This window comes from the organism of the source record quoted next, unplaced genomic scaffold, assembly GCF_019419815.1.
Source record: "Pyrus x bretschneideri cultivar Hongxiangsu unplaced genomic scaffold, Pyrus_bretschneideri_v1 Contig63, whole genome shotgun sequence".
NCBI lineage: Eukaryota > Viridiplantae > Streptophyta > Magnoliopsida > Rosales > Rosaceae > Pyrus > Pyrus x bretschneideri.
In genome coordinates, this window is record NW_025999802.1 from 269999 (window position 1) to 281655 (window position 11657).

At 37.1% G+C, this 11657-nt stretch overlaps 1 protein-coding gene and 1 long non-coding RNA gene across 2 annotated transcripts; both read right to left on the reverse strand.

Moving 5' to 3' along the window:
* Positions 1 to 201: 201 nt before the first annotated feature.
* Positions 202 to 3921, reverse strand: LOC125471963 (wall-associated receptor kinase 2-like). The gene is given in 4 exon segments (XM_048572937.1): positions 202 to 1399; positions 1401 to 1576; positions 2535 to 2714; positions 2875 to 3921. Coding segments are annotated over 4 exon segments (2298 nt in total). The 5' UTR covers positions 3758 to 3921; the 3' UTR covers positions 202 to 340.
* A 1180-nt stretch (positions 3922 to 5101) lies between these two features.
* On the reverse strand, positions 5102 to 9436 carry LOC125471954. Its single transcript, XR_007254021.1, has 4 exons — positions 9247 to 9436; positions 9106 to 9145; positions 5689 to 5862; positions 5102 to 5354 (listed from the first exon to the last, which is right to left on the reverse strand). It is a non-coding gene; the product is annotated as an uncharacterized LOC125471954 (long non-coding RNA).
* Between the last annotated feature and the right edge of the window lie 2221 nt (positions 9437 to 11657).

An 11657-nucleotide genomic window follows, 5' to 3' on the forward strand; every position in this document is an offset into this window, starting at 1 on the left:
TGATTTCTCACTACTTCTTATCCTTTTCTTAAATTCCCTTTTTCCTATTTTTTTTTCTTTTTTTCTTTTCTGTAATAGCGTTTTTCTGCTTTTCATAAATTTTTTATATTTTTAAATATGACTAATTATAATAATTGGGATTGTAATCAAAGAAAAAATAAAATACAATTTTTCACTTGCAAATGTACAAAAACAACACTATAATACGAATTTGCTAATTTAATAAAAAAGAATCCAACGTAATCTTTCAACTTCTAACAGTAACCATCAGCAAATATTGACATTAATCCTAATATAGTACACGTCTAATTAACATCCACTAGCTAAAAGACAGAAGAATCTATCGCCCATCATCATGTGGCATTATGATATGGTTTTTCATGCTATCAAACCCTGCATAACTAGTATTACTAGTACTGCAATTTCCACCAGGTTCATCCCCGTCTCCGTTGTAACGCTCAGAATTAGGTTTGAGCAAGTACTCAGTCTCTTCGAATCCAAACCCATGTCTTCCCCACGGATGCTTCCCCAAACTGATCAGTCCGTCTAGCTCCGCCGTGACTGCCTTCATAGTAGGCCTGTCGTCTCCTTTTACCTTCAAGCACCTCTTTGTAAGACTAGCTACTTCCCGTATTTGCTTGATAATTATTTCCTCATCGACATTCACATGATCATCAAGAATTTCAATTAAGCGATCCTCTTTCATCGAAGAAACAAAGTACATTGCTAGGTTTCTCTCGCTCTCTGGCCTATCAAAAGAAAGTGCCTTTTTCCCCGTCAGCAGCTCCGCGAGAACAACTCCGAAACTATAGACGTCACTTTTTTCTGTCAGCTGACTGCTGTGGAAGTATTCGGGGTCTAAGTATCCGAGTGTTCCTTGTACTAGAGTGGTTAGCTGAGTTTGATCGATAGGAATAAGCCTTGAAGCTCCAAAGTCAGCAACTTTTGCTATATAATTATCATCCAATAGAATATTGGTAGTCTTCACATCTCTATGTATGATAGGCATAGAAGTTGCAGAGTGCAAGTATGCAAGTGCCCCAGCTGCTTCTGCTGCAATTTTAAGGCGCATTTCCCAAGGAAGCAACGAATAGTTTTGGCTATTATCATGAAGATGATCGGAAAGAGTACCATTTGTGATGAACTCGTAAACTAGTAAGGGTACTTCCGTCTCCAAACAACACCCCAATAGCTTGACCACATTACGATGATTAACTTGTGAAAGCACGATTACCTCGTTTATGAATTGTTCGATTTGGCTTTGGTCACAAATTTTGGATTTCTTAATGGCAACAACTTTGTTATCTGATAGCAATCCCCTGTACACTGTTCCGTAGCCTCCTTGGCCAAGAACCCTACTTTCATCGTAATTATTAGTCGCATTTTGCAGTTCCTCCGCAGGTGAAAATTTTGGCTGTCTCGACAGATCCTCTGTGACAAGAGAGTTGCTGCTGTAGCAATATGCCACCATTTTGTTGAAAAAATTTCTCTCGAAGTTGAATGTATTTTCTTCTTTTGGTTCCCCAATAAATCCAAAAACCTCCAACGAGCAATGCCAACATGCCTATACAGATGCCTGCATTAATTGGCACATACGCTGACACATCAATTGCTAATCAAATTTCGTACATAAATTTGATGACACTAGCACGCAATTTAAGTGTACACTAGAGTCCATTATTTTACTTTGAGAGAGAAATTTCCTTTGTACATTTGTAAGCTACCAGTAAAGTTTACAAATTAATTGAAACATGAACTGACCATAAATTGGGTATGAAAATGCATGTTCAGTTCCCCTTGCTGACCATAAATTGAGGTTTAGAAACAGTGAAATTCTCAAGTTTTGTTCTAAGAAGAAACTATAGAAATATGCAGTTATTCTTGACTTGTTAGCTCAAAGAAACCAATAGCATCAAAAACGATTAAAATGCTTTAACCAAAAAAAAAAAAAAATCAATAAAAAAAAGGCTACTAAATTTATGAAAACTAAGATAACAAGGCAACCATTGAATAAATCGACGGCTACTGCATATATAATAAGAAGCCAGTCCACAAGAGAACAAAATTGAACTAGTCGTGAAGATAATGATGTTTGCATTTGTAATTCCAACGTTGTTTACTTGGCCCATATTCTATTCTTCTAGGTCTTTCTTTAATTTCAGGATTTAGTCAATTAGATTTATATGATTTTCATTGGCTGTGATATTAACACTAGCTGGGGAAGTTGATTTTTCAATGTCTTCATGATTAATGCCACACCTAGGCAACCCTCAAATTAATTCTATGTCTATGTGTATTTAAGTCGGATTTTTGACATTTTTATATTTCAAAGTAGACCCTATCAGAGAAAAGACCAAATCTTCTGAACTCATTTGTTAATTAATGATAGAGGTCACAGAAAAATCACACGTAAAATGAATGCATAATATTTGAACTCGTTAGAGAAAATCTGAATAGAGGATCAATCCACTCTAATGAGTATGAAATATAATTGAGAATATTAATCAATTCATAAATAATGTTATTGTGCTCACCTAAGGCAATAGCAAGTTTGAGAGATTGAGTGCTACGTTTATCAATTGGGCTGCAACCTTCTCCGTTTCTCATTCCGTCCCCGTCGTGTCCCTTGGGACAGAAGCAATTCACGCTTCCAAGGATATTGTCGCATGTTGCTGTACTGCTGCACGGGTTTGAAACCTCGCACTCGTTTATATCTGAAATTAACAATTAATCCATCAGAAAAATTAATTAATTAAGAGTACAATTAACCAACCGTATGATTATTAATTAAGCTTAAAGAACGAAGAGGATAAGTTTCCTAGATGTCACAAAAACTACGGTTTAGTAATATTTCTAGATGAGTTTAATTAGTACCTTGACATCCATCAAGAAGGTATGGATTTCCTTGATAACCCTTATTGCATTTGCAGATGTAGCCACCCCCGTTGTTTGATTCGTAACACTCACTGTTGTTAGCCAGACATGCATAAGTAGCACTGGTTTTAGCTTGTTGGCATGTTTGGTTCCCAACAGCCCAATCAACCACCACCGGGAAACTCTCCCTATTCTGAAAGTTTCCAAGATCCAAGGAGGAAAAGTTGAAGGCGTCTTCTTCCACAACAAAAGCATAGCCGCACGGATTGAAGCCTCTGACGTCCGAATGGTTTCTCAAGCTCGCAGTTGCCGTGGCATAATCTATCACATCTTCCGGTATAGGTATTTGGCAACAACCAATGCCGGAGCATGTCCCGTTCTCCACATCCTCAAACTTTGTACAAAGGGATACGCATCCGGTCGTGTAGCTTCGCCCTTTCGAGCCTGCGATAACCCCGACAGTGTCACAGCCGACAGCAGTGAACATATTGCGGCTACTTGAAATAGGGAACTTGGAGAACGTGAGCATGGAAGAGACTCTTTCGCTGCTGTTGCTGAGATGGCCTGAGTTGTCGTATTCGTAGCAATCGTAGGATATGGAGCTGGAGACTCGTATTTCGTGATCAACGAGCGATATGCCGAGGATGCTTACGTTGCTTTTTGGGAAAAATAATGCTTTCTGACCGTTTGACGTGTCGTTGCAGGAAATGAGAAACGACTCGTCGAGGTAACAGCCTGGAGTTGTGCCAAATGGATATGGGATGCTCTGAGAGCCGCAGGTGCCGGGGCAGCCTGACTTTGGTTGCCCGAATGCTGTCTTTGGTGTCAAGTAGAAGATGATGACGATGACCAGAAATAGCAGAAGTTGTTCGTGGTTCGACATGGCTGATCGGTCATCAAGTAGGCTAGGTGCAAGTCTTTGATTAGCTCATTTGTTAGAAAGCACAATATATACAGAATGCTTTAAATTATCCGCGCTGTCATCATCAGTGAGAAAGTAGGCGGATACTTCCATGGAAATTAAGAATTGGCCGTCGAGTTGGAAATAACCAAGCATAGTGTTGGAAAATTATACAAAATAGGGTTTGACAATATTCCTGAAGCCGCTTGCAGGCGGCTGGCCTGCCAAGTGTGAGAGCTGCCTAGCCAGACAGACGTAATGAAGTGTCTCTCCAAACTCAAATGTACGTCCGTCCTTAAATTGTTGTTCAATTCCCAAAAATGGACAATGCACATGTTTCGACTTTAGAAATTAATACTCTGCACAGCCCAAGTCAACTGAACAAATATGCCAAAAGAATTTGTGTCATCATCAGTTGATGATCCTCATTGTCTAATTAGAAAACGAATAATCAAGAAAGAGTAATGATAGGAAGACTAAAATAGATTAAATTTACAAATTAAATGATGTGTCACTAATAAGATTTAAGCACGTTTATCAACAATTAAGTAATAATCCAATTATTAACTTTCATATCATTTAGTTTATAAAATTTAGTCTACACATTTAGTCTCCCTGACATTATCCATCAAGAAAAGGCTCGGAATAAATATTCTAACTAGGTCTTGGTTCTAACTAGGTCTAGAAAATTATACAAAATAGGGTTTGACAATATGCCTGAAGCCGCTTGCAAGCGGCTGGCCTGCCAAGTGTGAGAGCTGCCTAGCCAGACAGACGTAATGAAGTGTCTCTCCAAACTCAAATGTATGTCCGTCCCTTAAATTGTTGTTCAATTCCCAAAATGGACAATGCACACACTACTAGAAATTTTGACTTTGCCGACAAATTAAAATGGACAATGCACACACTACTAGAAATTTTGACTTTACCGACAAAATTAATTTATCGGCAAAAGTCAAAATTTGTCGCCAAACTGTCTTTCCCAATGAAAAAGTTTGTCAGCAATTTTGTCACTAAAAGCATGTCGCCTAAGAATTTTCCTGACAAAAATTGGTATTTCGTCGGCTAAAATTCAACTTCCCGACAAAATCCTTTTTGTCAACATTTCCATCTTTCAACAAATATTTTTGTCAGTACAAGCTTTTTTAGCCGACAAATAATACGTTTCAACATACAAAATGTGTTTGTTGCTATGGCTATTTCGTCGGCACAGTCTTCTCTCTCCCGACAAATTGGTTTGTCGGGATTACATTTAATTTATAAAATAAAAAAAAATGCTTTAATGCTTAGCTATTACATAAGCATATCAAAATACAACACACAAAATTGTTAAGAAGTTATGTTTTATTGAATGATAAATGCTGAATGTACAAAAGCATATCTACAGTGCTTATACAAAAGCATCATAGGTGAAATCATAAAAACAAAATTGAAGGAATGTTACAAATGAACCAACCAACATATGTCAAAAATCACTCTGCCTGAAAATGTTCATACAAAAGCTCTCATTGCCCTGGTTCTCTTGTCCAAACTCTCATGTAACTCAAACTTGAACTTCTTGTATCAAAATAGCTTGAGTCTGTTGAGGTAGTCATAGTATTCATAAATTTTGGTGTCTATGTCAAAGTTCACTTGAAAAGAATAAAAGACGAAGGATAAATTTCAACACACATGGCAATTGAAAACAATTCAGACCATTCTAAACAACAGCAACAAATTGTCTCCAAATCCAATCTTACACATCAACTAGCATGCAATTAAAATCAGACCATCATAATTGATTTAAAAATACCTAATCTAAAGAGTTCATAGATTCTGATTTCTCAAATTCAGAGTAAGATAGTCTTATTCATTATGTATTCCTAATTGCAAGTGTATCGTAAAACAGATTATAAATAAATATTTCTACTCACAGTGATATCTGTAATAAGGTTTTTCTTTATGTATCAAACTTGAATTTCACTTGCATCTTGGATGAGAAAGCATGTACTAGATGCATATATTCTTAAAGGCCAAGACAACAGCTCATCCAAACCTTGCAATCAACATTTCAAACCACTTGCCATTTGAGAAGTTCTCTTCAGTCCCTGAATAAGATGTAAATCACAATGAATAAAAGGAGGTACAAAATGTTACACAATAATTTTTTTTTCTTCTTAGTACAACAATATATTTTACACTAAGGGGAGGGAGAGGCTAAACCACACAATAGGCAACCTAATTTGACATCGAATTTTCCATACACAAGATTCGACATGAGACCTCTTACTTACAAGTGAAGATGAATACCACACATTGGGCTTGCACTTATTTTAGCTTAATAAAGCCATGCATAAGCCAACCGTTGAACTTGCAACACCAAAACCCCCCAAATAGTACCAAAATTTTTCAATGTGCAAGGAATATAAAAAAAAAAAAAAAAAGGGTAAATTCCACTTTACCACCTGAGGTTTGGGGTCGATTTCAATTCCTTACAACATCTTTAAAACATTTCACTTTCATACCTCAAGTACGATTTTATTTCAATATAGTACCTCCGTTACATTTTCCATCCATTGATCCGTGAAGTGTTGACGTGGCTGCCACATTTATGCCACGTGGTTGCCAAATGTCTGCCACGTGGCAAAAAAAATTTTAATTTTTTTTTAAACACCTTAATCTTCTAAATTAAAAAAAAAAAAAAAAACCAAAAACAAAAGCTGAACCCGCAACCCCGCTACCCACCCAACCTGCAACCCAGAAAAAGAAGAAAAGGAGAGGAAAAGAAAGAAAAAAAAACCTATCTTCATCTTCCCCGACTCCCCTTCCTTGCAACCCACCCCTTTCTTTCCCCTCCGTCTTCCCCAAACCCACCGTGCACCCATCCTCCACCTCCTCCCCCGCACCCACTACCTGCAACCCAGAAAAGAAAAGAGAAGAAAAAAAAACCCCATATCCCTTTCCCTACAACCCAAATCCCGTCTTCCCCAATAAGGAGTGGGGTGTGTAGAGGAGGGAAGAGGATGCGTGCGAGGGTGGGTGCGCTGGTTTTTTTTTTTTTTTTTTTATTTCCTTCTTTATGGGTTGTAGGTTGGGGAGGGGGAAGATGGGTGTGCGGAGGAGGTGAAGGATGGGTGCGGAGAAGGTGGTGGAGGATGGGTGCGGACGGATGGAAGACGATGAGGCTCCGACCGGTGGGGGGGGATATGGGATCTGGGTTTCACGCCCCGGGGGGGGTTGGGGGGATCCGGGTTTTTTCTTTTTGTTCAAGGTTATGAGGGTGGGGTGATGGAATCTGGATTTTCTAAGTTTTTTTTTATTATTATTAAATTTAGAAGATTAAGGTTTTTTTTTTTTTTGCCATGTGGCGCACATTTGGCAGCCACGTGGCATAAATGTGACAGCCACGTCAACACTTAATAGATCAATGGATGGAAAATGTAATGGAGATATTATATTGAAATAAAATAGTACTTGAGGTATGAAAGTGAAATGTTTTAAAAATGTTGTAAGGAATTGAAATTGACCCCAAACTTGAGGTGGTAAAGTGTAATTTATCCTTTATTTAATTATTGTTAATTAGTTTATGTGTTCTATTTCTCCCCCAAGAAATGAATGGTCCTGTCCCAGTGTTCCTACAAAATAATGGAGGAAAAGCATGAGTCACCTAAAAAGAAATATTCAAAAATTAGGTACTCTTTTGTATCTTATGCTTGTTCAAAGCATAGATTCCTGTCATGGCAAATGAATGAGAAAATATGTTTACGTCCAAGAAAAAATTGAATTTTTTTCATTGAAAAAGTATATGATACTCTGAAAAAACAAGAGCCTAATATTGTACAATTAAGTGTCGAGACCTCTTCAGAGAATTGGGATTTATTGGGAGATTCGATGTAATTAATTACTAATTTTGAGTCGTGAGGGAGGATGATTAGCAGATAAGTTTATGAAGGAGCTCAAAAAGCGTAAATTTAACTGTAATTAGTTTTGAGGAATAAAAAGTTATGTATTAGTTTTGCTTGAGCTGTGTTTTTAGCAAGTTGTGAGCTTTGTTTATGTAATACTTGAGTTGTGTGATTTCACCATAAATTTTGACTGCAGATTTTAATATTTTGGATAATTTTTAGTATTTGATTATTCTCTTATTTTCCTTTCGGGGTAAATTTTGTAGGAGTATTTTGAACAACTTTTGGAGTTGTATTTAGATCGTCTTATTCTTATCTTCAAATATACCATGAGATTTCCTCACTTTCTTGTTCCTATAATTTGTTTTCTCCACGTTAAGTTGAAGGTATATAATGAAAACTTTAAGTTTATAGTGAATTAAGTTTCTTTTACAATTTTTAACACATACATTGATCGACAATCTTCAATGTTCATCATTCTTAACCTCACTTATTCGTAACTTATACAAGATAATAACATTGAAACATACAAGTTACTTGATGAGTGAATTGAGTAGACAAATCCACCACTAACATGAATGGTAAACAAGTATTTTATTTTATTTTTTATTGTACTATTATTACGGAAAGAGATGAAGGGTTCGAAACTTTTATAATAATTTTGACGGTGGAAATTTTTTGATTAAAAAAGGGTATAACTCAAAGAGTTAGGCCTGATTAGGAACAAAATATGTACTTTTTTGGAGTGCAAAGGGCAACCCCCAACAATGAGGCCACAAAACATGTAGAGAAGGCCTGCCTATTAATTCAGTAAATTAACTTTTTCCCTCTTTATTTTATCCTTGCTCTTTACATGTGTCGCATGGTAGATCCCCCCTGTTTACTCAATTAATTCTCTCCAAACCTCCACGCGTCAAAAGCAGCAGCAAGTTAAATTAATCGAACCGTACGATTTTTTGGTCAAATAATCGAACCGTACGTTGTGTGGCAGTTTGAAGAGAAGATTTGGCACTCGTGTAATTACTTCCCAATGCCTGGTAAAGTAAAATTGACCCCAAACTTAAGCCATAGTCAAGCCTCATCTCTCTAAAAAATATCAGAACCCAGGTCACAATTGAAATCCCTAAAATCAATTTACCCGACCCCTAAATCTAACAATTTGAACAAATAATATAGCATCAATTGAGGGAAAAAAACAAGCAATAGGTGAATGCACTACACGCCTCAACCTCATACTCCAAACATACCATCAATTCCATACCCAATCAAAATGTAAAATATAGCATTCAATTTATACCCAATACAAAAAAAAAAAAGAAAAAAAAACAAAAGAAAAGAAAAAACACAAACCATTCAATTCAATATCCAATTCTAGGTCAAGAATCAAAACAAGACCAAAAACAAAACTCCACAAATAGTGTAGTTATCCAAATCTCCATCACATACCTTCTATTATCAAATTCGGCGAGAAATTTTGGGCCACGCACTGCAACAACAAGGTGCACAATGATAAATATGAGAAAGGGAAAGAGATGAGCGACAAAGATGTGAGTGAGAGATGAGAAAGACCAATTGAAAGCCACCTACCTCTCAAAGGAAAGAGAGCGCAGATTCGAGTCCATGAGTGAAGGATGACAGAGCGAGAGGGACGAGGCGGTGAGAGGGATGTGAGAAACTAGAGAGAGAGAGAGAAAAGCGTGATTGATTGAGAGAGAAGGAGCAGCGTGAAAGTTAAAGAGAGTTATCGCAATATATTTCCTTAATTAATTAGGCTTAGGAATTTAAAAAGCCCTAACCGTAAAAAATTTGGTATTCAAATGTAAATTTTAAGAAAGAGGGAAAATTTGGTATTTCGTCGGCTAAAATTCAACTTCCCGACAAAATCCTTTTTGTCAGCATTTCCATCTTTCAACAAATATTTTTGTCGGTACAAGCTTTTTTAGCTGACAAATAATACGTTTCAACCTACAAAATGTGTTTGTCGCTATGGCTATTTCGTCGGCACATTCTTCTCTCTCCCGACAAATTGGTGTCAAGTAGAAGATGATGATGATGACCAGAAATAGCAGAAGTTGTTCGTGGTTCGACATGGCTGATCGGTCATCAAGTAGGCTAGGTGCAAGTCTTTGATTAGCTTATTTGTTAGAAATCACAATATATACAGAATGCTTTAAATTATCCGTGCTGTCATCATCAGTGAGAAAGTAGGCGGATACTTCCATGGAAATTAAGAATTGGCCGTCGAGTTGGAAATAACCAAGCATAGTGTTGGAAAATTATACAAAATAGGGTTTGACAATATTCCTGAAGCCGCTTGCAGGCGGATGGCCTGCCAAGTGTGAGAGCTGCCTAGCCAGACAGACGTAATGAAGTGTCTCTCCAAACTCAAATGTACGTCCGTCCTTAAATTGTTGTTCAATTCCCAAAAATGGACAATGCACATGTTTCGACTTTAGAAATTAATACTCTGCACAGCCCAAGTCAACTGAACAATTATGCCAAAAGAATTTGTGTCATCATCAGTTGATGATCCTCATTGTCTAATTAGAAAACGAATAATCAAGAAAGAGTAATGATAGGAAGACTAAAATAGATTAAATTTACAAATTAAATGATGTGTCACTAATAAGATTTAAGCACGTTTATCAACAATTAAGTAATAATCCAATTATTAACTTTCATATCATTTAGTTTATAAAATTTAGTCTACACATTTAGTCTCCCTGACATTATCCATCAAGAAAAGGCTCGGAATAAATATTCTAACTAGGTCGTGGTTCTAACTAGGTCTAGGTAACATAGACACTACGACTTCAAAAAATTTCATATACAGGAGCTCTTCTAACTTTAGTCTTGACTTCCTTCATATTTGGTCTTTCCTCTCCTCTCTCTTTTAAGCACGTAATTGCAAGGTCAGCAACCGACCAGTTACTCAAAGATTACCTCACTGACACCGATTACCAATTGATCGTCAAGAATTTCGCGCAAGCGATTACCTTCCCTAAAAGCAACAAAGTACTTTGCCAGATTAATCCTTTTAGAATGTGGCTGGTTCTTCCTTACCTGTTAATAGCTCCACCAAAACTGTACACGTCCCTTTTTCTGTCAATTGGCTACCTGCGAAATATTCTGGGTCTAAAATCCAAGTTTTCCCAGCACCAAAGTCTCTAACAGAGTTCGATCAATAGGATTAAGTCTCGAGCTCCGAAGTCGGCAACCTTTTGCTGTGTAGACATCATCCAACATGATATTGGCAGTCTTTGACATTTCTGTGTATGATGGGCACACAAGTTCCTGAGTGCAAGTACGCAAGCGCCCCTGCAGTTTCCGTTGCAACTTTAAGGCACATCTCCCATGAAAGTCTAAGTGAAAACGAAAACGTCTGCTGATTAAAGATATTAATGTGAATATGACTTGCAAGAGTCCCGTTTGTGATGGAGTCGTAATCTAGTAAGGGCACTTCCGTCTCCAAGCAACAACTGAATGGCTTCACCACACCACGTTGCGATGGTTGATTTGTGAAAGCAAAATTACCTCGTTATGTGCGATCTGGATTTAGTCATAATTCTCGGAATTCTTAATGGCAACCACCTTATCGTCATGTAGAACTCCCTTGTAAACAGTTCCATTGCCTCCTTTTCCAATGACTTCACTATCGTCATAATTGTTTGTGGCGTTTTCGAGCTCTTCTGTAGTGAAATTTTCTATTAATTCCACGTACGGAACCTATATGATCAGAGATGAGTTGTTGTAGTAACAATAAGCTATCATTATGTTGAAAGAACTTCTCTGAGTTTGATGAATTTCTTTTCTTTATTCCCCAACAAATCCGAAAACCTCCTGTGGTCAACACCAAAATGCCTATGCAAACGCCTGCGCTCTCATGGTAAATAAAAGAAGGGAAAAAAAAGAGTTTCACCTCTAATTATTAGAGAAATAATTAACATAAATATATATGCTATGGTACATGGACACAGAAACGGCCACGGGGTTACAAC